The sequence below is a fragment of the Montipora foliosa genome, chromosome 10 (genome assembly GCF_036669935.1).
Source record: "Montipora foliosa isolate CH-2021 chromosome 10, ASM3666993v2, whole genome shotgun sequence".
Lineage (NCBI taxonomy): Eukaryota > Metazoa > Cnidaria > Anthozoa > Scleractinia > Acroporidae > Montipora > Montipora foliosa.
The window spans coordinates 22,960,797-22,988,296 of NC_090878.1; the positions used below are offsets into that span (position 1 = coordinate 22,960,797).

General features: G+C 40.8%; 2 protein-coding genes across 2 annotated transcripts in view; one reads left to right on the forward strand and one right to left on the reverse strand.

Moving 5' to 3' along the window:
* The window catches only part of LOC137974297 (uncharacterized), a 77,289-nt gene that overhangs the window by 4,083 nt on the left and 45,706 nt on the right, over nucleotides 1–27,500 (forward strand). Inside the window, exons 5-22 of the mRNA XM_068821182.1 lie at nucleotides 2,613–2,757; nucleotides 3,152–3,219; nucleotides 3,955–4,019; nucleotides 4,683–4,799; nucleotides 5,564–5,598; nucleotides 6,489–6,579; nucleotides 7,539–7,660; nucleotides 8,975–9,057; nucleotides 10,561–10,597; nucleotides 11,018–11,181; nucleotides 12,870–12,943; nucleotides 14,202–14,414; nucleotides 16,003–16,146; nucleotides 18,491–18,563; nucleotides 20,304–20,414; nucleotides 20,550–20,698; nucleotides 21,446–21,563; nucleotides 22,338–22,433. Coding sequence (XP_068677283.1) covers nucleotides 2,613–2,757; nucleotides 3,152–3,219; nucleotides 3,955–4,019; nucleotides 4,683–4,799; nucleotides 5,564–5,598; nucleotides 6,489–6,579; nucleotides 7,539–7,660; nucleotides 8,975–9,057; nucleotides 10,561–10,597; nucleotides 11,018–11,181; nucleotides 12,870–12,943; nucleotides 14,202–14,414; nucleotides 16,003–16,146; nucleotides 18,491–18,563; nucleotides 20,304–20,414; nucleotides 20,550–20,698; nucleotides 21,446–21,563; nucleotides 22,338–22,433 — 1,905 coding nt within the window. The remainder of the gene's footprint in view (nucleotides 1–2,612; nucleotides 2,758–3,151; nucleotides 3,220–3,954; nucleotides 4,020–4,682; nucleotides 4,800–5,563; nucleotides 5,599–6,488; nucleotides 6,580–7,538; nucleotides 7,661–8,974; nucleotides 9,058–10,560; nucleotides 10,598–11,017; nucleotides 11,182–12,869; nucleotides 12,944–14,201; nucleotides 14,415–16,002; nucleotides 16,147–18,490; nucleotides 18,564–20,303; nucleotides 20,415–20,549; nucleotides 20,699–21,445; nucleotides 21,564–22,337; nucleotides 22,434–27,500) is intronic.
* The window catches only part of LOC137974301 (radial spoke head 1 homolog), a 3,261-nt gene continuing 572 nt past the window's right edge, over nucleotides 24,812–27,500 (reverse strand). The window contains exons 1-2 of the mRNA XM_068821185.1: nucleotides 27,458–27,500; nucleotides 24,812–25,227 (exon numbers count right to left, since the gene is read on the reverse strand). The exon at nucleotides 27,458–27,500 is cut by the window's right edge and continues 572 nt beyond it. Coding sequence (XP_068677286.1) covers nucleotides 24,944–25,227; nucleotides 27,458–27,500 — 327 coding nt within the window. The 3' untranslated portion in view covers nucleotides 24,812–24,943. The remainder of the gene's footprint in view (nucleotides 25,228–27,457) is intronic.

Below are 27,500 nucleotides of genomic sequence, written 5' to 3' on the forward strand. Positions count from 1 at the left end.
ACTGTGAATGGGATACGGTGTTCTCGCCATTAAGACTTTTGCAGTCTCCTATTCTGTGCTTCTTTTCAAGATCTTTACACAGTCGAGACACAGTGATTCCACATCATTTCATTCCACATCCAGACTGCACATAATTAATTTTGTGTTGTCAGTGCACAATAAAACCCCAGATAATTTGGCAGGATTTTTATTGGCACTTACATGTAAATGTTTTTTTTTTTCCTCCCAAAGAAGGGTGTTGACAGCTGGTACCATTTTTCACAGGAACATATAATTGTACACTGTACCCATGGGTGGGAGGGCCCCAGGGGTTCCTGGGTGTTTGAGGGGTTCCAGAAACCCTATTTGCATGGTAAATCTCGAATTTTGCAAGTTCTGCCTTTTATAACACCCTTTTTGCCTGTACTGTCTTTGCTGCTCTGTCTTGTTCCAAAGCTGCTGGTCTTGAAAATCAAGAGGTCAATTAAGGTTAAAGGCATTTATGCTGATGACTTTCCATCATTGCCAGCGTTGAACTACTCTGGTGCCACCAAAACTGCCTGCAGCATGATCAATCTTCAGTATTAGAGCATGGATAAAACCTCTAGCTGAATGCAACCTTGATTTCAATCCCAACACCTCTTATACCAGCTGTTTTGAATCCCGTGCACCCTGCTAATAAGCTCAACAGAATGAGAACGGTCTTTGTATTAGTACTTTATGAGATTGAACACTTACATGAACTCATGGGAAACTATGTCTAGTGAGGGAAGGTCATCCCATGCTCTCATGAACATCAACCATAACGAGGACATCAACATTGATTCTTTAATTGGAAAATTTTGTTTAACAACACCTGTTACGCTTGTCGCTCTCTGATCTCCTCTCTACTGATTGAGAAATGAGAACAGAATCCTTAAAAAAAAAAAAAAAAAAGAAAACTAGAAAAGGTACCTACTTTATTAGTGATATGCGAGGTGAGCCATTTACGGCTAAATTGCATATGTTACAATCTAGAAATGGAAATTAAAAATGTATGTGACCTTTCACGCGAAAACGTACACTAACGGTTTTGTGTTAAACGGGTAAAAATCAACGGCTTTTCTAACACCTTCAACGCCTTTCTCAACATTTTCAACGGTTTGTGAAGATTTTTCCAACGCCTTTTTCGGACACTTTCAACGGGTAGAAAAGCCGCTTTATCAATGGTTCAAGTTGTTAGCCAACGCTTTTCAACACTCGACGCCTTGCAATTGCTTTTCAAATAGGGAGCCGCCTTAGAAAAGGCCATAGTGGCAGGAATGTCTAAACAGCACTGCACTGTTAGAAATGAACTAAACGAAATGGACGTCGCGATCATCGCATCGTGCCACCAATTTGTACTTCATTGAGTATCTGATGACACAGCTCAGAGAACGTTTGTGAAATCTAAAACTAGTCCTGACTACTTTACCTAAATTGTAGAAATGCTGTCGAGTGGAGGGGAGATGTTCAATCATGCTTGCGGTAATTTAACGACAAATCGTGCGTGGAATTGAAGGCCGGAGACTTTAGTCTTGAGAAGGGACGGTACAAACGGACGTTAAAAGAACCCACTCACCATTCGATAAGAGTAGGGGACGTAGTTCCCGGTGTTGGGGTCTGACCTATCTGGACGGGGCATCTTTCACTTCCAAAAATAATTGTATACTGCGTAACAAGCAGTCTGGCTAAATTCCCCCTCAAAGCATTGTAAATTAGTCCTGAAAAGCCCCGAGGGGAGAGACTAATATATTCACTTCACTTCACTTCACTTCACTTCACACAGCTCTATTGTGTTTATGATTAGGCTTCACTTTTTCTGCTCTATGTTTTTTGTGCCCATTGTATAAGAGAATCTTTACCGATGTCACTGGTTGCCTTTTGTCTCATTAACATCCGAGTTTGCACATAGAAGACATCTTGCTTTACAAATGGACTTCAAAACGTCAAAAGAACTTATTAAACTTAGTTGAATCTCACATTTCAAACCTTTTAGCTTCGATAGAGCGGTTTTCAATCGAGTGTAGAAAGTAATTAGCGAATTGCTTTGGTTTTGCATTACTTCACTCAGCGATTGGTTCAAAGTTCTCGCGCCATTTTTTCAACCAATCAGAAGTGAAACCAAAACCAACCGTGGCTTGCGCGTGCACATTTTCCCGCGCTTTGTGTCGGCTACGTGTATTCACTTAGAACTGGATTGTCTCCGTCCTTTTTGATTGGCCAAAGTAATTACTTTGGTTTTGGCGTTACGACACTCGATTTAAACTCGCTCTAATGAATGAGCCAGTTATTGACCATTAAAAACTGATAAATTCTTGAGTGGCCAAGGCACTAAACATCCCATACATTCTTTGTAAACTTTCAACTTAGAGATTATCTGGTATATATGTTATCGGGTTCAAATCCTCAGATATAGCTCTTTTTGCAATGCACTTTCAATATTCAGTACTTTACTCTCCGCTAATTTATTAGAAAACGATCGCCTTGTGCTATCGAGGCAAAAAATGTAAGCAAAGGATCCCCGATTCTAACCAACCACAAGAGTCGTTGCAATAGCTGCGTCCTGTTCCTCAAAACCTTCCTTTTTTTTAAATGAACTTTTATTCATGTAGACAACGGGAAGATACACTGGTGTAGAAACGCCGCAGATAGATGACAGAGCCGCAGACGAAAGAATCTTACAACTGACAGAAAACCATAGACAACAGCTCGCTGAGCTAAAGATGAGGAATGAAAGGCTCCAAGAGGAAAAAATGAGTGAGTTAATAATTAACAACTATTCACCTCAGTGTCGGTGGCTAGTTAACAATTAGACCCGTAGCCCTTGCGGGCGAAGGGTCCTCTCAAACTCTCTCTTTCCCAAGTTTCATGATACATGTTAATCAAAGTTACATTCCATGCACATTCTTTTAATTTCGTACATTCCTTTGTTGCGCAATGAAATGTACCCAGATCGCAAGTGTGAATTTTACCTTGCGTGACGGTAATATCCGGATTGCGACACTAACATAGCCATAACGTAAACATAGTCTTGTAAGAATGAGGGATACAGTGTACTTTCTTAAAGAATAGTGAAAATCCTTTCTAAAAGTCATGATGTCGTTTCCGTCCATTGGTTATCAGAAGCTCTTCAATATTCTTATATCTACAGGAATAGCTGAACGTATGAATACCTTGGGATTAAAGAGTAGGCAGAAAATACCTTCTGAAGGTAGCCTGGTAAGACCAGACGGCTTTAAAATAATTTGTAAGCATTCATTTAGGGGTGTTATGAAAACTGAGATCGTAAATACGAGTTCAAATCCACAGTGGGACCATTACTCTTTTACTCCTTGAGAAGGCTGAGTAAATAATTGTTATTGCTACCTATGCAATCTTATCTGCAAACGGTTTGACTTTCCAATTTGATCACTTGTTTTATGACCACTGTGGGACGAAGAAGAACGCACACGCTGTTCACAAAAGGGGCGAGGTAGCTCTCAGTTATCTAAGCGACGTCACAATTTCACGTACGAGTTAAATCTCGTCACCACAGCCTCGGATCGACCCAAGGCTCTGGGAAACTCTACGTAGGAGAACATTCGCCGTAGGTTTCTCATAGCCAAAAATTGGCTATTTGAACCTCACGGCGCCTGCTCACTCCTCGTGCTAACATGAATGCACCAATTAGAGACGCTTTTGATTGTTCTTCACGAAAACCAATGAGAAGACACCTTGCTTCAGGGTTCCCCAGAGCTCTTCTCTCCCTCAGTCAAGAGAAGAGCTCTGGGGTCGAGATCGGTACGAGTTTTCAATGTTGAGCATGGGTATTGTATTTCCAGGTCGGTTTTTGTACATCGCTGTTGTGAAGCTCTCCGACTCACCAGTTTAGGTCGATAGTGATATAGACCCAATTTTCCTTTTCTTCATTCTCTTTTTTATTTTAAAATTCCTTGTTTCTGTGTTATTTTATAGCACAAACAAGCCGAAGAACTTGACGGGCTCAAGAGATACCTGGACTACAAAGAAGAGCAAGAGCGGTGAGACAATTTTACGTTTCGTAAATTTATGGCCGTTGTAAGTTGTTTTCGCGAAATATTACGTGGTTCCAAGACCTTGAATACGACAACTGTGGCTTTAGTTTGTCGTTTGCCTACTCTGGGTCACGTTTTATAAAAGCTCACAAAACTTAGCAGGCCTCGAAGAACCACTTGGAAACGACAGTGATATTTGATATCAACAGTTTTTTTTCCAAGAAGGTTTTGCAAGGTTGATAAAATGGGAATTATGGCGCCTGCGATACATGTATCTCCGGTTATTCTGGTTCTCTTCGGTTTTCTACTATCTTAAGTAAAAAATAGCAATAAATAGTAATATACAGTAATAAGTATAGAACTGCGCATGACCCGAGGATCTGGGAAACTATATGTAGGAGAACATGCGCCGTAGGGTTCTTCGTTCCAAAACCTGGCTATTTGAACCTTACGGCACCTGCTCACTCCTCGTGCTAACATGATTGTACCAATCAGAGACGCTTTTCGTTCTCCACGCAAACCAATGAGAAAACACGTTGTTTAAGGGTTCCACGGAGCTCTTCTCGCTATGTGATTGCAGATTACTGTGAAACTTACAGAATTGTGATTACAAAAATAACTGAAGAGTACAATGGACTAATGAATTTGGCTCTGTTTCCATATTTATAGACAAAAATTCAACTCCCAGCAATCCAAAGTGAATGTTTTAAAAGTTCCGTCCCGTTCGCCACCTTCGACTGCAATGTCTGCTGTTGGGTCTCTCCATTCGCATCTCCGAATGCCAAGGTATGCAACAATGTAAAGGGTTGTCGCGGTGTTGTATGATAATAATAGTCTCCGGTGGCTCAGTTGGTTGAGCATCGCGCTGTCACGCGGGAGGTCGCGGGTTCGAACCCCGGCCGGATCACTACTCAGGATCTTAAAATAACTGAGGAGAAAGTGCTGCATTTGTAATTACATCCGCAAATGGTTAAGACTTTCAAGTCTTCTCGGATAAGGACTATCAACCGTAGGTCCCGTCACACAAGTATCTTATATGTTCATAAGTTCCCTGTGGGACGTTAAAGAACCCAAGCACTATTCGAGAAGAGTAGGGGATAAAGTCCCCGGTGTTGTGGCTGTGCTGTTCTCTCCAACAGAAGTGGCCGGCCTGGCGGTGATGTTTCTAAAAAGGCTTGTGGTGTATGAGGCCACCTAAGCAAAAACAGCCACAAGTGAAAAAGGGACTTTGCCGAGTGCTGGAACATGTAGATGTAGATGTGAAAAGTGTGCACCAGTTTTGTTAAAGTTTAATGGCAAATTTCGTTTTCCGGATAAAATGCGTTAGTATATACCACACAAGTGAATACTGCTCTGCGTGCTTGATGACTGGCTAACTCGGAGGTGATTATTCAAGTACTATTCACCTCCACTTCGGTGAATAATTGTTAATTATTCTTTATGTTAATAGACACACCGCTAATTTATTTTGTTTTACATGAAGCTTACCTCTGTACTTTTTCCGGTTTATTTGCGCCGATTTGTGATCGTAATTATCTACTAATTTTCAGGATACCTTCTAAAGAAGTGGGCGTATACAGACCAGGTTTGACGCGTATTTTGTTGTGGATTTAGTTGACAATTTGAAATCTCCAGTTCAAGTGAGCACACCCGTTGGTTTTGCTCATTGCGCGTGCTCAAAACAGCGACCTTTATCTTGGACTACGAATACGAGTAGTAGTTCTCGGTTCTGAGCATGCGCATTTGTTTTGCTTATTGTGCATACTCAAACCAGCGACCATTAGCTTGGACTAAGAATGCGAGTTGGAGTTTTTAGTTCTGAGCACGTGCAGTTGTTTTGTTCACTGCGCATGCCCAAAACAAACACTTCCTGACTTCCTTTAGGAGAATCATGGTGGCTTAGCGGTTATCAAGCGTGCCACTCACCTCTGCGACCCGGGTTCAACCCTGGCCTCGAGGTCGTATGTGGGCTGAGTTTCAGTCAATCTCAATCTGACTCCGAGGGTTTTTCTCCTGGTATTCCGGTTTTCCTCCCTCATCAAAATGGACTCTCAGTTAATAAGATCCGGGCAGATACCCTGGAAAGGGATAACCTCTGGTATCTCTACCTTTCATTGTATTAAAATAAATAAAGTTCCTTTTCGTTTCGTTTGTTTCTTTCTTTCCACCCGTCCTTCAATCTAAGGACGACCTACAGTGCACTACATTTGCTTGTTAATATTCCTGGTGTTCATAATTACTTATAGCTAGTCTCCTACGCAGCCGTTCTTTGTGTTGTCACGCAACACTCCTCCCCTCCTCCCCTCTTCTTCTCCTCCTCCTTCTTGTGTGCGTTGCGTGACCACACAAAGAACGGCTGCGTGGGAGACTTTTACTTAGCCTGCGAGCAGGCTCTCCGGGGGACCGCAGAGAGAGAGAGAGCCTGGGAGCATAGTAATAATTACTTAAACTGCCATACCATCGTCTTACTTTTAGATCAGCCAATTCCTTATTACAACCCTGCCATGCGGTATGTTGATCAAGCGCCCGAACATTTGGGACACGGAAGCATTCTGCAAGAACTGAAGTAAGAGAACGGTAGCATTGTTAATTTCTCAACAGTATGTGGTTTGCAACCAATCTCTAGAGACAAGGATAACTGTGCTGCAATGTGCAATTGCTGGTGGACAAACAAATGGAACTCATGAGAGATTTTTGTTTTCGTCCACCAACATGGCGGAGATGACGTAACGTGAAATCCACCTATACCTTTGAGTTCTATTAAACAAACCTTCCGAGGATTTCATGCGTGCGTTTCTCTCACGAAGTCAGTGTCCATGTTTTTGATCAAAACAAGAGAAGATCATTTGCTTGATTTTGTTCGAATCATCATGACTTCACCGCGGCGACTTTAGATCAAAGCCTCTGTTGATTGTTTTGACGTAATATGTGATGAGCATGTGTACACAGTTATTGAAAAAGTACATGTAATTCATTACAGGAACTCGAAACTGACGCCAATTTCTTTTGTTATGCAATACCAAATTCGTTAAATTGAAACTACTCTTTATTCAACCGACAATTGCAAACTTGGAATACTCATCGCAGTTTTCGGAGGAAAAGCGATAAATGTCATTTTTTCTCTGTCATAGGGCCTCATTAAGCGAATTCATTTCTAAACCCATTACATTGATTTCCAGTAATGTGCTAGAATGCTAAAAGGAATCTCTAGATACTAAAAGACTCTCCAAGATTTTCCCGATAGTGCAGTTTCTGCCTGTATACTTAGAGAGAGTAGCGACATCTTTCAATTGGAAGGCAAGTAACAATTGTCAGTTCTTAACTGGTGTGTTGGGTTGAGAGGTCACATCTTTTCAAGTGCTCATGCTCCGTCATAGACGTTCCTCTGTCCCAGTCTAAAGGTAGCCTCTGAAACTTTTGTAGAATTTGATTGCTGTATTGATTATTAAATTCTACCCTTCCATGGGGTAATTTTTATAAGTGGTTTATCTTCATATCTTTTGAAACTATTGTTTCTTTCCTCAGTATGTTAAAGAACGACTACTTTCAGAAGGGTGGCCGTGATCCTACCATCCTAGCGCAAATGCGAGATTTGGAGTTTGAAGCACAGAGAATACAAGCCAGTCAAAGGATACCGCCTCCACTAGGTAAGGCTAGCGGCGGATTTTCAGCAACGAAATCTTCCTTTTTGCGATCATTCCAGCTTGTTCCTTTTTTTCTGGTGATGTGATATACACTTGAAATTGCAGGAGCACCGTTGATCGTGATACAGTAAATGGAATGTTGAATACGCTATCCTCGCGCCGTTGTTAGAACGTATAATGTGGTATTTTCTCGATTTTGCCCTGTAAATGACAGGAATTAGGAGTGTGCAATAGCTGTGGTTACACACTCCTTGGGTTTGGGGCCTTCCGTAAGGTAAATAGCTTGGGTTTGGTTCAGCTCAAGTTTCATTTGACCCTTGGGGATGCGGTTACACCAGAAACCCATAAGGGTTGAAACGTGTAACGCGCGTTCACAGCTTCCGAATATTCAGTGCGAACTGATTGGTTGAATGTTTCAGTGCTAAGTACCATATTTGGAAACCCCTCGCTCTTGTTGTTCCAAATATGGTACTTAGCAAATTGAATATTCAGAAGCTTGTTTCCCAGAACACAAGGGGCCGTTACACGTTTCAACCCTTATGGGTTTCTGGTTACACAGTAAAAGACTCCCGTCAGGTTAAAATAATAGGGTATAAATAATATAATTAGGGATCTTCGTGTATTAGCTACGTTCTGCTTTATGATTGGCCAAGCCCCCTCAGGGAGCAGATAAACCGAACTTTTCAGTTGAGGAACTGTCATGGGAAGTTCTTTTGTTCGTTTTGATATATCCATGGAAATAACCCTTAGTTTGATGTGACATTTTCGTCGATGTCGTAGATCTTAAGTCCCTTTTGCTCAAACCCTTCGTGGCGTGGCCTTCGGTTTTACGCTTCCTGGAGTTAGCTTTGGAACGTCTAGTCTTCGGTAATTGAAATGTGATAAAACATTGTTAAGGAAAACTAAACCTCTGCACACTGGCAGCTGTGTTTTGCAGTTTAACGCGTTTCTTTTCCGCTTTCGTTTTCAAAGCAACACATTATCAAAATCAGGGGATAGCGGAGAACGTCGGGACAAAAGGGCAATGCTAGTTTTCTTCGGTTGACCATCTGCCTAATAGTCGATGACAGGTGATTAGTTTTTGTTTGTTCCATCAACGTTTTCAAAAGGCAGGGTCTTGTGCGATAAGGCGTACCGGTTATAGGCCTTATCCGAGATGACTTGAAAGTCTAATCATTTGTAGATGAAATTGCAAAGGGCAGGACTTTCTCCTAAGTGTTGGTCCGTCGAGGGTTTGAACCCACGATCTCCTGTCGATTTAATCAAGCCACCCCATCTTGCTTATATTACATTTATGTTTTCTCTTTTTGGTTCCAGTTCAAGATCCACTCTTGCAGCAGCAAATTACGAGTTTTCACACGGCGAACCAAAGACTAGAACAGGAATTGCAGCTTCTGAGAGTAAGGGCAAATTACTTTCTTTCGGTTTTCTTTACATTTATGGTAGAAGTATTTGAACCGCGTTAAAAGCACTTCTCTTCTACTCATGTGTACCCGATTCTCAGGGGAGAAGCATCTGTTATTCTTCCCTTTCCTTGTATTCTGGTCCCCTATAGTTTCTTTTCCTATAATCACGATGCTCTAAATACATTGGGACTTTCATGGGCACTTTCAAGTTTATGTTTTTGTGTTTGTCAGCATCACAATCATTATCGAAAGACAGAAGTGATACTCGCACTTAACTGGACAATGTAAGCCCAACAAATTGACGAGCTCCCAAATGAGAGGCTTCATAGCTCAGTTGGTAGGCTATGGCATCAGCATTGCAGTGGTCATGGCTTCGAACCCCCTTAAAGCCTCCAGAATTTTTTAGTTGTCTATAAGAGACAATTGCTTAAATTGTTGAGATAAGTGCGTGGATCACTACTACCAGGTGATCTGGTGACGTAATTTGGAGGACTGGGGACGCCGTATCCCACAACCGCTCGCGACCTTAGGTGTTGTTTCCAAACTCCCTGCAGTATTGCCATCGCCAAAACTTAACAGATCATTACGTGTCTACCACATTTCCTGTTACTGAATGAACATTCAAGTAGACCCGAGAAGATCTAACCTCGCCTCCGCCCTGTTGAATTCGAAAATAAGGCCGCGCGCGGTTGTGGGATACGGCATTAAAATTTTTCTCCCCAGTCCTCGGAATTACGTCACCAGATCACCTGGTATCTTTCGTCGATAACCCGCACGTCAATTATACATTTCTTTCGTTTACAATAATCATCATCATTACCTTCATCGCCGTCGCCGTCGTCACCGTCACCAGGGAACTTACAATGTAAGCACAAGGGTTTTTGAGACGCGAACGGCAACCGGAAGTGAGCTGTTTCCCTTTTGACTTCACTTGTCTTCACGTAACTACATTTACATCGCCAAGTATCTTTTCGCCATTAGAGATGATTAGTATAAAACTCTTGGGGACACCACTGTCGTGGGACGCAAAATGTTCCCTTCCGGTTGCCGTCCGCTTCTCAAAAACGCGCGTGCTTAAGCTCCCTACCGTCACCGTCACCGTCACCGTCAACGTCACCTTCAACGTCATCGCCATCGTCATCGTCATTATCATCATCAACATCAACCTTTTAATTATCTTTCTTTTTTTCATAGTTTTTGTTATAATCATCGTCATTGTCTTTCGATTGCCATTTTTTCAAGGTCATGAGTATCATATTTGTTTTCTTCATCTTCATTTTCATTATGATGATTCATCGTCATCGGCAACTAGCATTCCTTTTTTCCTTCTGTCTCAAGATTATTTACGTTTGTTTCTTTGAAGTCATACCAGGTGACAGGGTCGTAGTTTGACATGTAGCTTTTGGGGCACGAAATTTCTTTTAGATAAAGAGGCCTTCCCATTTCATATGAACTTGCCATAAGATGTTTGTTTTGTTGTTTGTTATCGTAATACAGGAAGAAAGAAATAAAACAGAAAGAATGCGATCTCCAGGTATTCATGATAATTTATATTATCTTATGTTTTATTGGTACCCATGGTAAGGCGAAAGCTTCGAACTCCATGAGCTACTACTTTGACTTTTCAAACTTAAGTCATACGCAGGTTAATTTATTTTCAGGGGGAGGGGGTGGGGTTAGGGTTGCTTTGATTATGAATTGATTGTTTGGTGATTGACTTAAAACATATCGCATCAAACAAACAGTCAAACAAAAAACTCAGAATAGAGCTCGCATTAAGCTCAAATAGGTTTCACATTTTCCATGAATAGAATTAGGTCCTTTTTGGTCGTGTGAATGAATGTGTATATTTGGCAGCCTTCTGAATCTGCCGCCACCATTTTGAATGGAGAAAAACCGCTGGGTTCTTGCTTGACATTGATGTAAAGTGTTCCATGTTTTCCTTATTTGGAAGACATAGATCCAGAGTTCAAAAGAATGAAAGAAGATCACTTAGTCAAAATGGCGTCACTGAGACAAGAAGCAGAGTTATTAAAACAGCAAGCAGAAGTTGAGAAAATGAGGAAAGAATTGAAGGAACTGAGAGGAGAAACGGTACTGCTGGAAGACACGAAAAAGGTTCGTATCTTTGAATTTCGGAGATGTATAAAAGGAGTTTCTTTGCCGTCTGCTTTTACTTACCCAGCAAGCATGACTGATCGTGTCCAAGATGGCAATCAAAACTCATTGCAAAACAGAGATGGGAATCAGATTTTGGAAGTTTGTTTGCTTAACAAAGTTTTTCTCCCGGTACTTTTCAAAAACTAACATTTGACGTGATTTGCGTTGATAGGTAATTTCAGTTTACAGTGTCCCCAATTAGTGCTCCAGCGCTCAGTAGAACGACTAGTCTCTACTTACGAGCCAGAAGGGCCATCAAGCCGGGGCTTATCTCCGGTTTCGTAGCATGAAGCGACTAGGAGTATTTCTACTCCCCTCTGGATGGGATGCTAGTCCATCTCGGGGTTACCCCCAGCATTTACGCTGGTACCCATTTATACACCTGGGTGGAGAGAGGCACCGTGAGAGTAAAGTGTCTTGCCCAAGAACACAACACGATGTCCTCGGCCAGGACCCGAACGTGGACCACTCGATCCGGAGTCGAGCACTCTAACCACGAGGCCACTGCGCCTCCCACTAGAACTACTAGACACTTAAAATTCCCTTTCCTTTTAACACCCTTATGAAATGAAATGTTAATAGAACCCATTGGGATCTCGGGAAAATCCAAGCCCCAGATGGGATTCGAATCCACAACCCTCCGTGATCTAGCCGGATGCTCTAACCACTGAGCTACTGGAGACTCTGTGGTGAGCAAGGATAAAATGTGAGTCTTTGAGTCGAGCTTGCATCACGCAAATAACGACTGACAGCATAGCTCATAACTGCATCGCGCAGTCACCTTAAAGCATATCTGAGATGCGGCCAACCAACCACTCAAGTGATCGAATGTGAGAACGATTTGCATATATGAAATGATATTTTTAATATAAACCATGGGCAAAATCCGGCTGGAAAAAGTTTGAGCTTTCATTTTATCCAAAGGCTGTTTACTTTGAGTGCAAGTTTTGGATTTCACGGTCCGCCATTAGTCACTTCTGCAAAGGAGCACTCGGATTTTTTGTCCGAGTATCCTCGAGACGCCATCGAAATCATGGATCATGGCCTGGCTCCTACGAGTCTCCTATAGCTCAGTGCTTTAGCATTCGAACTAGTAATCGGAAGGTCGTAGGTTCGACTCCTGAAAAGGAGCACTCGAATTTTTTCCGAGTATCCCCGAGACACCATTAAAAAAATATCTCTTCAGTACCAAAATACGCTGTCAAACTGCTTCGTTCCTGGATCAAAGAAACGATCGTTAAAAACTTCCTCGCAAAACAAGCCACTCAAAGCACTCTGCCTGTCGAAGTAAATCACGCCATAATGCAACGGCCTATTACAAAAAGTGTCGAACAGACATGATAAACACAATGCCTTGAACAGGAAAATTCTTTGGTTAGAGGTGTGTCATCACGGTGCAGTTGACCGTTTAATCTACAATCAGAGACACATTGTTGATACACTGACAGAATTAATCGAGCATCCCTCCCTCTCCAATCTTTCAATGTTGTTTAGAAACTAAAACGTACTGAACAGTTAGTTTGGGTGCATTGCGCCATCCAACATTGAACGGGGGTGGGTGGGTGTTCTAACGACTTATGACCGTGATTGTAGTTATCTGGTGAAAAAGGTGATATTCTTCTAACTTCTTTTAAATATCTCTGCAGTCTTCTGAATCACCATTTATGATTTCGAATGCAAGTGCCAACAAAGACCTACTGTCAAGCCCTTACGATCCCAAGTAAGTAAACTCACTCGATATTTTGACTCCACCATTAATTGAACTCTTTTCATTTGTAACCCTTTTGGGCCAAAAGAACGTCACCTTCACCTTTAAGTGTATTACGTGTGGTAATCTCGGATTATTGGAGTGCGCTCGACAGTCGCTTTGAAAGTAAAAACTGTCCCTGACCCAAAATCAGCGTATTGGCGGAAATCAATCACAAAGTGTGCGATCGTCATTTGCGCACATGACGTATCAAAACCGAGATGCGCATACACGTATGACGTAGTTCAAGATGGCACTGAAAAAGCAGACCTGCGAAAACCGAAAACTTGCTATTGCTATGCACCGAGGGTCAGGATGGGGTTGCTGGAATCTCAGCTATCAGCTAAATTTTCGCCCATTTCTCAGCTGTTAGCTAAATTTTTGACCATTTCTCATCTAACAGTTAGAAAACACATCAACAATTCTCAGCTATCAGTAAAAAAAACACATCTTTTCTCAGCTAACTGTTAACATTTTGGCCAAATCTCAGCTATCAGTTCACCCCATCTATACCCTCGACACAGGATACCCAGGATTCGAAATTGCGTTCTCCATTTGAGCATTTTCTCGTTTAATTTTTAAAACCTTGAGAATGATAAGCATTCAATTTCTCCCCAGAATAGTCCCGCTTAGTCAAGCGTGCTCAGGTTATGATACTGAAAAAAAAATCGTTCAAAATTAAAATTTCTGATCTGCCAACAGATTGTCCTTCAGGTAGTGTCAAAATTAATGTAGGAAGAACAAATTCAGTTGAAGCCAAGGAGTTGACAAAGTCTCCTTTTAAGCGAATCCATGTTCCAGACTTCAATGATGGTGATTTGCTTTACTTAATGAAGATCAAATTTCATAGCGGCGAGTTGACTCTTCTAGTAGTCTCGAAAGAGAGGATGCATTAACTAGAACTCGAAACTTTGGAAGATAGGATGGAATTATTGATACCGGAAACGGAGAACCTTATGATGTGAAATAACGTCTGTGTCATCCGGGAAACGATGAAGAATTTGCTCTTAGTTTTTCGTTGTGGGATAGAGCGAATACTTATCAATATAAATGTGGTACCAGTCAAGACAAGTTAAAAAGGAAAAGATCTTGCTTCCGAATGCCGTCCTTTGCTGAAAAAAAACGTCTCGTGCTTAAGCTTTCCAATAGTTCCTGTCGACAGCTTGAAATGTTTTCTTCTCGCCTAAATTATTAACTCGATGTTGCTGTTTGCCTGGTCTTTGTTTTTTAGTGCTGGTTTTTCAGTTTACTGGGACTTCGTTCTTGGCCTCAGTGCGTCATTAACCAGATGCAGATTAGCTGCTGCAATATATCAGGGGATGGAAATTGTAACCGACGTGAAACTGCTGCCACTTGTAAGAACAATGCCCGTCACAAAAGACAGCCATCCCACCATTCCTCCTGGGAGAGTAGGCGTTATCGGAGTAAAGCACCCGTTTCCAAGGTAACAATCTTTTGCTTTTTCCTTAGTTAAGTAGCAATCCTCGTGGCCTCAAAAATGTCAAATTTGGGCAAATTAACAGAACACATAGTCAAACGCTCACTCATTCAATCAATCGATTTATCAATCAATAATGGAAGCCGTGTTTACACTCAAAGTTGATTATGATCAACTGAAGTATATAATTTAGGCTATCATACTCCATTCAATTCTATTCATTTATGGCTGTGTTCACATCTGCGAAAATTCAAATACAATAGGCAGGGTAACCTCGCAGTGTGAGACAAAATGGCGCCGTATCGCGTGGCTGCAACGATTGTCATCACCATGCTTCAGGCGAGAAGAGAACAAAGGGCAGCTTCGGAGAATAGCAGAAGTTAAATCCAAATCTTCGCTCCATAAAGCGATTAGAAGTTTCGTCTGCTCATAACACCGAACTCGCCATTCTGTTCAATTACGCAGTGTAATTACTTCAACCAACGGCCCCTTGAGGTTGTTTGAAGTAATTGTAATCCAGTTATGATCAGGGACTTGTCTTCGATGATGTGAACCCCATTTCATATTTAATTCGATTATAAATCGATCATAATCACGGCCAGATGAGAACGCGGCTCAAGTCAGTCAGACAGACATACGTTTAAGTGGCCAGTTAGTCAGCCACACAAAATCAGGCCGACACACAGTCAGTCATTCTGTCAGCCAAGCATTTTTTTGTGACCATGGCATGAACCATATTTGGTGAAGAGCTGGTCCTCTGAAGTTCGCCGGCTTTCACAATCAGTCCCCTTTACCAACTAGGCAAAAACCTCGTGCTTAACTAACGCTATGGCGTATTTTGCTTCAAGTATATCCTAAAGGTGCTGTTAATGGGATTTATAACAGTATATTTTTTCATTATTTATTTAAAGTGCTACTACGACCAAAAACTACTTCCTCAGTTTCTTTGGATTTCAAAACTATCTTAACTAAACACTAGTGACCCAAGTTTTAAGTTCTGATTTTAAAACTGAAGACACTTGTTTATTTTAACTGGAATTTTGTTATTTATTGGTCCGCCATTACTAACTTTGAGAGAGTTGGGTCGAGGAGAAAATGACGTCAAAGACTCTCTGGTTTAAGAATGCGAAGCGTGTGTACGCGGCTGAATTAATATGCAGCATGTGAGTTTCAGGCTCAAATTTTTAAACTCGTGTTTTGCATATATAATAAGTTGCGTTTACACGCTGAAATTTTAAACTAGTGAGTAAATGACGTCACTTTTCCCTAGATCCACCCTCTGAGGTCCAATCGGTCAGGTTTGAACGTGAGTAATGGCGGACCGTAAAATCCAAACGTTCTACTCAAAATAAACAGCCTTTGGATAAAAATCAAAGGTCAAAATTTTGCCAATCAGGTGTTAAGCGAATATGCTTTCAAAATCTGAAGAAAAAAGAAAATGAGTAAACAACGATGAAGACCACATCAACAAAAACATGAAACAAACGATTAAATGTATATACTTGAAGAGCGGGTTATACAACAAACAGACAAAGAAGCCACGGAAGCATGGTTAGAATTGCTATTATTTGTTCCTGTGTGTCTTTTTATCCAGGTGTCTTCCGGATCAAAATTTCTGCCTTGTTGTGGAGCTTCAGGCCAATAGCGCCGAGGAATCTGAAGATTCCGATGTGTTGGTTTCTAAAGGGTGGACAAAAATCGATTTGTTTGATATCAGCAACAGATTGTTAAGTGGAAGGTAATAAGTACTAGAGGCAACCGTGAACGTTTTGGTGTGTCAATTTCGCTCTAATGTCGCTGTCGCTTTTTTAGCGTTGAGGCTAATCATAATGATGATGATGATGATGAACTTTCCTTATGTGTCGAGTATTCTAGTGCTGGGGTACTAGTATACCCTTCTCCAAAATGGTGACAACGGATTTGAATGAGTTAATATTGAACCGAATGAAAAAGTAATACCAGAAACAGAAAGAGTATCTTTACTTTAGGAACCCTGCGAAGTTTCGGCGTATTAGGAGTAATATTAGCTGAGAAAATGTAAGTTGAAATTTGACAAATTTTCAAACGTTTGTATGATTGGGGGCTACACGCCATACTCCCAGTCGTACAAACGTCTGTAAATTGTTCATTTTTCAACGTACATTTTCCTAGCTGATTTTACATCTCAGTATGCTGAAACTTTACAGGGCTACTAAAGTAAAGGTACTCTTTCTAGTGCTGGTGATGGTTTTCAATTTTAACTTATTTGAATTTTCGGCAACCATTTTGGAGAAGCGTCTATTGTGGACAATGTGCATAGATATCAAATCAATTTAATTCAAATCAAATCAAACATTGGTTTTAGAGGAAAGGGGAATATCGGAGTACCTGGAGAAACATCTCTCAAAGCAGAGTAATGAACCAACAAACTCAACCCACGTGTGACGCCAAGCCATGAGCCCATGAGTAGGAGCTTGTGTCTCCCATACCACCCCTATGAGTCAACCTTTGCGCGTATCTTTCTATTTTTAGAACGCCACGAGTTCTTCGGCTCTCCACGCACTCAGCCTAAACAGTGTTTAGAAGAGCCAATCAGAATAAAGTCATTGTCAAACGAAGACAAAAATAGGGTTCGTACGTGTCATGAAAAACCTGGAAAGTCATGGATTCTAAGAATTTCATTTTCCAGGAATGTCCTGGAATTTTATGGTCGGTCATTGAAAGTTATGGAAAATTACAATTATAGATGGTAGATTGCAGTTGTCAAAGCGTTTATATAATGAAAGAAAGACGAGGTTAGATCAAACAATCGGACGTTTGATGGACAGAGATTGTTAATTCATTCAAATTTGAACTGAGTTATGTCAGAAAATATCCTAAAAGAAGGATGAACTTAAGCCTTTAAGGTCATGGAAAGCAAGAGAAGGTCATGAAAAAAGTCATGGAAAGTCATGGAATTTGAAGAGCTTAAAAGAGTGCGAACCCTGAAAAATAGCCCAAAAAAATGTATGCAAATTGTGCAAATTAATGTAAATTAATGTAAATGTGAGTCTCCTACTGAAGGGTTAGGTCTAAAAATAGAAAGATACGCGCGAAGGGCATAGGGAGGTTCCCACTCATTTGCTCCTGGAGGTGAGTGCTCTTACCACTGCGCAAACTCTGCAAGCAAATCCGGCGCGATCAGTAAATGGCACTTATGTTTCTGTGAAAGTGAATTAGATAAGAGTGTTGATCTATCACATTGCGGTCTTGCCCCAGCACAGTCACAAATGGATTTATTTTTAGATACACTTTGCGCGCGAAGAAACAAAGGGCCACCAATTTTAACCAATCAGAAGATCCCATGCCACTCGTGCTGCTGCTTCTGCCATGTTTTTTAGGGACATGACAACTGACATTCTAAAAATAGACTTATTTAAAATTAATATAAAATTAAAATTAAAATTATTTAAAATTATGACTGTGCTGGGAATCCACCCATGCTATAACAACACTCTTATCTTATTCACTCTTGGTTTCTGATGCTACTAATTTCTTTGTGAGCTAACTTTAATGGGTCTTTCTTCTGTTGCCGCTTTCTCAGTTTTTCTTAACTATATATGTACACGGAAGTAGCGATGTTTTGTGGCCATTAAGCTTTGGACGGACTCACAAGAAGGCAGTTTTCTGACTGAATTCTTCTATTTCAATGATTAAGCAGTGTTTCACTCGCTGATTGGCGTAAAAGGTTTGCGCCAAATTTTCAGCCAATCAGATGCAAGACCGAAATCAAACGAAACTTGCCTGTGTGAATTTTCCTGCCCTCTGCAGTGAGTGCAGGAGCATGTAGCCTACTGATGGTGGCGCTGAACTTGCTTGCGGGCGCACCGGGTTAAAATGCCGCTATGAACACTACAGTATTTTACCTATAACAAACATCTATAAACCACCATCTTCTTCTATTGCTGTCGTGGCCGTCTATTACCCTTTTTGTATCCATCTTCACGATATATGTCCCATCGTTGCCCTCTTACCTCGGCAGTTGTGGTCTAGAAATAGTCCCTGTAAGACTGTGATGTAGAGAGCGACCCAGTCTTAATTCTTTTTTTTTAATGTTCCTGTAGGTGGAAGATTCCCTTCCGCATAGCTCCTATCAAAGCCTTTCTGAAAAATGATGAACTCAACACAATACCCCAGGTTTGTACACGCTCCATATCCTCACTTATGTCCAGAAATGCACCTAATTAGATGCACGTTCAATTTTGACATCCGACACGAAGTGTCCCTTTAAGTCTAGGTAATTGCTACCCATTTTCAACAACAAGGTAAGGATAAAGGTTAGCATTATTTTTAGCTTAGGGTAAATGCAGCACTTAATCTTTACTTAAAGAGCAGCATTTGGGGCACACTTTGTGACATTTTTTGTCCGTATTCCGTGACATGAGTGATGTTGAAGTTGAGGAGAAGAGCAAGGGGACACTTCGTGACGCTTATTGAAATCCGCGTGCATCTAATTATGTGCATTTCTGAACGAATAATTTGCCGTTTTCTTGTACACTTTTGATTTCTTCTGCCCCGCATAAGTTACGTTACGTGAACAGAATTTGCCCCCATAAACAGCGAAGTATCATCATAGAAGGTCAGCAGATATGTCCAGAAATGCACGGATACTTTTTTAAGCGTCACAAAGTGTCCCATTGCTCTTATCCTCCACGTCAGCGTCACTCGCGTCTGGGAATAATAATAATAATAATAATAATAATAATAATAATAATAATAATAATAATAATAATAATAATAATAATAATAATGGGCCATTTCAGAGTTGCGGTTTCTCTCGGTTTCGAAGCGAGTCTTGGTGCTCAACTATTGAAAGGGAAATGATTCTCATAAGAATACGCAACTCACTTCCATTTGAATGGTAAAAAGAAAAGGAAAGGAACTTCATTTAAGTGTCTAGTCGTTCTAGCGCTGGAGCACTAATTGGGGTCACTGTAAACTGAGATCAACAATTAACGAAAATCAAATCAAATGTTGGTTTTTGAGGAGAGGGGAAAACCGGAGTACCCGAAGAAAAACCTCTCGGTGCAGAGTAGAGAACCAACAAACTCAACCCACATATGACGCCGAGTCGGGTAATCGAACCCGGGCTACATTGGTGGGAGGCGAGTGCTGTCACCACTGCGCCATCCCTGCACCCCAAGAGAAGATAAAACCGGAGAAAAACCTCTCGGTGCAGAGTAGAGAACCACTGAACAAACTCAACCCACATATGACGCCGAGTCAAGGAATCGAACCCGAGCCACATTGGTGGTAGGCGAGTGCTCTCATTTCTGCACCATCCCTGCACCCCTGGTTGTGCACCAGGACTCGCTTTGAAACTGAGGTATGCAGCAACTCGGAAATGTACTATTCCGTGTATTTCTGGGCATATCTACGGTAGGTCAGACATACTTTGATGTTCCTCTGCTTTGGAGACATTTGAATGTAGCTTAGGTCCTTGAATTGTAACTTATTAAGCTACACTCGATTTCTCCTAACTAGAGTAGCATCAAACTACTAGGTCTGATTGTCATCCGGGTTGCTATGGGAAGCTTAATTTTCATCAAGCAAGGTATAAGCCAATACCTTTTTGCTGTTGGATAAATGACTACAACTTTTTTGTAACTTTTATGTGAATTGAAAGCGAAATTTATAGTTGACAATGGTAAAATGTGTTTCCTGTAGTGAGGTAGTCTTTAAATTGCAACCTTTTGAGGTACATTCAAAATTCTAACAAGACTAGCATCAAGCTGTGTCTGATCTCCAGCTTTGACATCATTCATGATTAGTACCGGCTAGGTTACCGAGCATACGGCCGCAATTAGCCGTTCGTTCGATTATCGTGTTGGTTAGCCTGTTTCCTGACTTGGTCACACTAGTAGGCTTTTGTTGCAGGTGGGACAAGCTGAATTGTATATCAGGCTTGTAAACAGTCGTGACCTAAGTGCACAGGATGCATTGAACCCGCAACCAATGCAGCACTTCATGTACAACTATCCACCAGTGGTAAGTTAGTATTAGATTTTCTTCCCCTGGCTTTCCTCTTCCCTCATGGCTTTCTCGTGTAACATCAATCCAATTACGATCTTAATTGTTATCGGTTAACGTTCTTTGTTTCTGTATTTTTGCAAACCACTTTAGGGAAATGTTCATGTCATCCCGCCTGTACAACATCATCGGGTATCCAGAGCTGATGATGTATTCGCCAAGACTAGCATCAATTCACCACCACCCCCTTCAGTTTTTCCCCCACCAGATACCCCCGTGTCTTCAGTGCATAGGGCTGAGAGGTGAGTTTGACATCCTACGAATTTTCTTGCGACTCAGAGGCACTTCCAGATCAGATGGGAACTTATCAAAGAAACTGTGTTTGGTTCCGTTATGGCTAGGATAAAAAATCTCTCGTTGCTGTTAACTTGACCAGATTTTCTTAAAATTGAGAGGAAGTTCTTCCATTGCAAAGGACATGAACGTACCTTGGGACGAGAGCCTACCTTTACCCGGCAGTTAATCTGCTGTTGGAGAGGCTCTTCAGAAATCCTGTCAAGCCTCTCGTTTCTTTACAATCTGGATGTAGTTTTTACCTTTGTTACACCGGTTTAGTTTAAGGTCAATTTTGAGTAAAAATGGCGTCCAATTTGTTCACGAATTTGTTTGGATGAAAGGGGAGTTTCTGGTCACAAGGAGTTGTGATTCGCTTTATAACTTTTTCACAAACTTTTTATTTTATTTGTTTATTTTTCTAAGCTTCCTTGACAAAATTCAAGAATTCCAGTCTTTCGCCGTTATTTTCGCTGAGGGAATTCACTTTGTTTGGGTTCGAAAATTTCTTCAAGCAGCAACTTGTGTTCACCCAATTAAAAACTTGACGCGATTTCGGAAGTCTTTCTTCCTCTGCTCTGCTGGGAGGGTGACTTCACTAACTTTGACGTCAAATCCAACACGAAGAAAGTCGTAGCAGTATATTTTCCCTCAGTGGTCTCTTGAAATCTTTACATACAATATTATCATTCGTTGTCAACGTTGTATTGTCGTAGTACCCCAAGAACTCCTCTGGAGAAGTCAGTGGTTGGGTTTCAAGTGGATAAATTAATGAATGCCATTCCTGGCGAAGCGAAGATAAAGATTACTGTCTATGAACACGAACAAGGAGAGGTAGGGGCAAAGCTCACCTGCGAATTTATCTTTAAGGCCAGCACTGGAGACCCCCTCCTTTGCAAGGCGCTGTTACACTAGGCATTTCCTCTGTCAAATCATCCCGCAATTTTGTTGCAGGAAAAGTTCTTCCTCTGCGAGTTAAGTTGCTTAGCAGCTGTTACACTGGGCAACGTTTCTTGCAACTTGTCTCGCGGTCACAGAAGAAAAATATCGTTATTGTTCTAAGCAAAATATAGAACATTGCCACACAAACAAAAATCGAAAAATCGTTGCAAGGAGCGTTTTAGAGGTAAAAAATGCTTTTCAATTATCGCAGCAATTTGGAGTCATAGGGTATGTTACATTGGCCAAGTAGCCAAGTTATCTGGCCTAAGAATGGAAGCGAGGCTGCCGGTGACCCTGCTTTTGATGTTAATGAAGACTAGTTAGAATTACAACAACACAGTTTACATGACAAAAGCAGTGAGGTCTGTATCAATATACAAGGTCACCGGCATTTTCGGAGCCATTCATTGACTAGGTCACTGAGCAAACAACTGTGAAGTGGGCTATTTCCGGAATAAATGGTGAAGTGTCGTCTGCATGTACCCACGTCAAAACTTGAGAGAAACATCTTTTGCATCCCCCATCCTCGCAGAACAGATGAACACTTGATACAACCGCGTTCAGTCATTCAGTCGACTGAAAATCCTAGCGATTTGATCCATTTGTGAAAAAAAAGAGAGTTTTACATTAAACCTTGTTATTTATTTATTTATTTTTCTTTCAAAGATGCTAAAAAGCGAAAATAATAAACCAGTGGTGTGTGTGACTAGATCAGCCTTTCAAGACTTTCTAGAGGGAATATACTCTTTTGGATTACAAGAGGTAGGGTTATTTTTACACAATATCTTATGAGTTAATCAACTACACCAAGCACTTTGATTTTATTTCGTGAGAGCTCAAGCGCATTATGTACTAACGCTCTACAAAGGAATGTGTGGCACCTTTGGAGCCTAGCTTAAAAAAAAAAACGACAACATTAACTTAACAGCAAAAAAATGGAAAAATAAAAACACCGACGCAAACAACAACTGTTATAAGAGCATCAGCAATTACCATTGGCCGGCCACTACTCACCTCAAATTCTTTTTTTTTTAATCGCCAGTTTAGTCACTTCCAGATTCAGAGGCACTTTACTTGATGATAAATATAGGCATGATTGATTTTTTTGTTACTGAAAAATACCAAAAACGATCGCTGCGCGATGCCTTGGCGTTGATTAGTAAGAAAAGATAAGATCCACGCCAACAAGCATTCCCTAATCTACGTCACAGCGAGCCCGTGAGGTCCTGACCAGCGGAAGGGGTGTACCAAATAAAAGTAGGATTCAAAAAATCGTAGAAAATTCGCCTCTCGCTGGAATTGAAAAATTCTTTCGCCAAAGTTCATTTTTTAATATGGACTTTCAAATAGGAAAATAAAACTTTTTAGGTTATGGGCACTTTAAGTGTCCATACTCCGCGGTGCTATAGAACTAATTAGGACACAACTATTCATCGAATCAAAGTGAAGCAGCTAATACCTGAAGGGGAATGCTTGTGACAAAAAAAGCAACAACCTGGCTGACTACCTTGAGAAACAACCCTCTCAAAGCAATAAATAGCCCGCGTCACTGACGAAACCAAACCTCGGGTCAGGTCCGTCTGCGAACCAGTGCCGAAATCCTTGTTCTGGGCCCTCAGCAGCGTACCAGGATTTGAGTACGCGCCATGATTGGTCTGTTAAGAAAACAATTGTTCCACAAGACCGGTAATAGGCAATCAGGTTAAAGGGAAATTTGAAACACAATTCCGCTTGTTCGTTGAGTCCGTTACTAAATGGTGTTAGATTACGTCCGCTGCGCAGGCTAGGCAATAAATAGAGAAGAAGGTGAAATCGAAACCAAAATACAATGTTGGGAGGCCCATTATTCTCACACTCCAAACCCGCTCCCGCTTGCCTACTGGTTCAAGGTCTCCTTGAGCGGTCTTCAAACCTTTCTCGAAGTATGCAATGCAAATTTTGAGCTTTGAGTTTTATCCAAAGGCTGTTTATTTTAAGTGTAAGTTTTAGATTTCATGGTCCGCCATTACTCACGTTCAAAACTGGCCGATTGGACCTCAGAGGGTTGGATCTAGAGAAAATGACGTCATTTACTCACTAGCTTAAAATCTCAGCGTGTAAACGCAATTTATTATATATGCAAAACACGGGTTGAAAGGTCTGAAAGCCCGAAACTCCCGTGCTGCATATTAATTAGGCCGCGTACACACGCATTGCATTCTTAAACTAGTGAGTGTTTGACGTCATTTTCTCCTCGACTCAGCTCTCTCAAGATTTTAAAGTTAGTAATGGCGGACCAATAAATAAGAGGTGTCTTTTTAAAATCAGAACTTAAAACTTGGGTGAGTTAGTGTTTAGTTAACATAGCTTTGAAATCCAAAGGAAAAACAAAATTTTTTTTTGGTCGTAGTACCACTTTAACCTCTTATTTCTCGTGCTTCTTTCGATTTTACACAGTTATAAGTGGTAGCTTTTTTTTTTTTTCAAGAAATGGCCTGCTCTTGTTCAGTTAAATGGTTTATAACATGTTATCCTGTAAAACTTCAACCATTTTGGACGTCCGCGACACAATTAGTGTAGCAAAAATTTCATTTTAAAGCAAGTTTGATGCTGCATCAATGATCAAAGTGGTTACCTCTTCAATATTTTGTTCCTTAGTACCAAAGTCACTCGTACACAACTTAGGCAGACAGAGTTAAGCTATTGATAAAGATGCTGTTCATTTATATTTGATGTGACTGTGTTGGACGGGCTTACTGTTTTCTTTTGAAAACTGGACCATGGACTTTTTATATCAAGAAACATAATTCAAATGGAAGTCTAACACATTCATACATGTCCAATACTCCTACATAATGAGATTCCTGGTACGTCACAATAGACATCACAAAGTGTCCCGCTTTTAAGTCTCGCAAAACTGTTACTATTTTTTTAAGGATTAAGGTTGGGGGACACTTTGTGATGTCTATTGTGAAGTGCCATGAATTTCATTATGTCGGAGTATTGGACAACCCTCAACACGTTTGGTTCCAGCTTTGGAATTTCCTGGGACATTTTGGCCATTTTTTCCCGAATTTCTCGTGTTTTACAGTCATTTTCGTCGTGATTTAAAAGTGGTGCTGAAGATTGGCTCTCCTGTGCATGCGTTGCAAGTAATTTGTTCGCAGTCTCATCCTCCTCATTCGTAAAAGATATGTTTGGTGCATATACCATATTGTCTCATTTACACTTTACGACTCAGTTCGTTAACAGAGACTGTTATTGGGTTGCTTGCCTTGTACTTGGTTTGCAACTCAGTTGATCATAGTTTCTTTTTTCACAACAGTGTATGGCGGTGCATTTCCGCTTCGGCTGATCCATTTAATTTTCACTTGCTTTGTCCGGCCTCTATTCTCTGTTTCTCCATGATCCTTTCCTTTTCCTGTTTCGCTGGCGTCGTCCACTTCTTCTTCCACTACAATGTACTCTCCGTGTTGCTGCGTTCCGTTTGGAAAAATGTATGTTCCAGGACCGATCATTTTATCGTCGTGGAAATTGCCGATGTAGTTTTGTTTTCCAAACGTGAGCTTTCCTCTGCCTAGGAGAGAAAATTAAACATATCATGAAAAAAGAAGTCTTCTTTATAAAAAAAAAGGGATAACGAGGAGGCAGTGTGACCCGGTGTTTAAGGCGCTTGCCTTGAGATCTGGAGATCCCGGGTTCAAGACCCGCTCTGACCACTCGTTGAATTTGATCCTGGTAGTCTCTGGTTCTATTTCCCAGCTGCACTTGTAAATAGCCAACTGGTTTGCCTACGGCCAGCTGGGATGCTTAACAGTCAGTTTTGTTGTTGTTCTGTTCCGTCGTTTCGTCAACTGTTTCATTGGCCCTGAAAAGCCCCTATGGGGAGCGGTCAATTAAGTATGTATTGTATTGTAATGATACTTTGGCTGGCAGCCCAATTTATCTTCATCATCATCATCGTCATCGTCGTTGTCGTGTCCTAGTCGTCGTCGTCGTCTTTGTGGTCGCCGTTGTAGTTGTCATCATCGTCGTTGTCGTGTCGTTGTCGCCGTCATAGTCGTCGTCTTCGTAGCCGCCTTCTTTCTCTGGATGCCTAATAAACTTACTTAATGAGCCCTTTGCAGCTGGCGATCACATGGTACGGAAAATCGCCGTACTGGAGAGCGAATTGCACACTGGGACATCTAAATCAAAGCAAGTTTGTTTTCTGCAAAGGGCCCATTAGCAAATTTATTGAAACACTTAATGTGTTGCGGCATGAAGGATATCCTCGTGCAAACATACAATGACTAAAACGGCCGGTGCGATACGTCAATTAATCTATCATCAATTATATAATTATTAATTGATATTTAACAACTATTCCCCGAAGTGGAGGTGACTAGTGGTTGTTTTTTACGCAGTCGTGAAGCGGCAAGGTAAATATCCACCACTAGCCACCGACATTGAGGTGAATAGCTGTTTCAGTATATACTAAAACAGTGGCTGCAACGCTTACAATATTTTCGGCGCAAATCCCTCGCGAGTTGCTCGGAGGTGAAAAGCAAAGGATATTCGGAATTTGAGTAGACAATCAGAGCGCGCCTTTAACGCAATCCACAGTTTTAGTACATACTTAATCATGTTATTAATAGCCCACTTTCGATATATTAAAATTCAGTCCGAAACAAAAGACATCATCTCGAGGCTCTTGGGAATAAACTCATACAAATCCTTATATTTATTCCCCAGAGCCTCGAGATGATGCCTTTTGTTTAGGGCTGAATTTTAATATATCGACATTGGTCTATTAACATATCATTGAACGATCTACGATTTGATAGCGGTTTTTTATTGGGTGTCTTAATAGCGTATACATGGCACGTTTGCAACTCTCCGTTAAATTCACAAAGTGTAATGTTTAGGATTCAATCAGGTTTTTCGCATAATAATTTGTTTTGTTATCTTTTCTTCAGTCGCTTAAGATCTTATTTCAAAGTTTTATTCGCAGACTTTTATCAGTAATTGTTCTTTTTTTTTCTACCTATAGATAGGTGCATTCTTTTTCTGTCTTGTTTACGCAAACAAAAATGTGTCATTTTTCATGATCTGTCGGGTTTCTTTCAAATTTAACTTTATCTTCTGTGGCATTTTGAATGATATGCTGACAAGTGAAACTACCTTTTCATTTCTATACCCGTAGTTTTTTTTTTCCCCAGAGGAAACTATTACATTTTTCGTATTCGTTTACACAAGATTCACCTCTGCAAATGTATTATTTACATGCATACCAGTTCTTAATATTTTATGAGCTTGCCAACTCTCCTAGCAACTGTTTTTTTCTTTCAAATGAATTTAAAAGAGTGTCTTTCGCCTTTGTTTTCCCATTCGTAATGTTACAAGAATTTTTCTCTCTGTTCAGTCTGTAATAATACTTGTAGCTACATTTTTGATGTGAAAAATGTTGACATGTTGGTTGACCCGCAAGTGGTGTTTACATGAAGATGGAAATGTTTAACGTTCTGATTCAAATACAAGGCTTCAGTTGTGGACATTCACGTTAGTCTTGTTCAGAGTTCTGTGTAAACACTTTATCAGGGAGTTTGAAGATTGTTTTGGCCACCTTTTCGCCTTAGTCGTAATTTAAAATCCCATGCATTTGTACTTAAAATTCAATTGATTTTACACTCTTGTGTGGTGTGAAGATGTGTACTGTGAGATCAATGTAATTAAATGCGCATTTACAACCTCTCTATGAGAGCATTCATCTGCAAATATCACAGTAGTTTTAAGGCTCAGGAACATTTGAAACGATTTTAATTTACCTGATCTTTTCCCTTCGTACCATTGTCCTTCATACTGCATTCC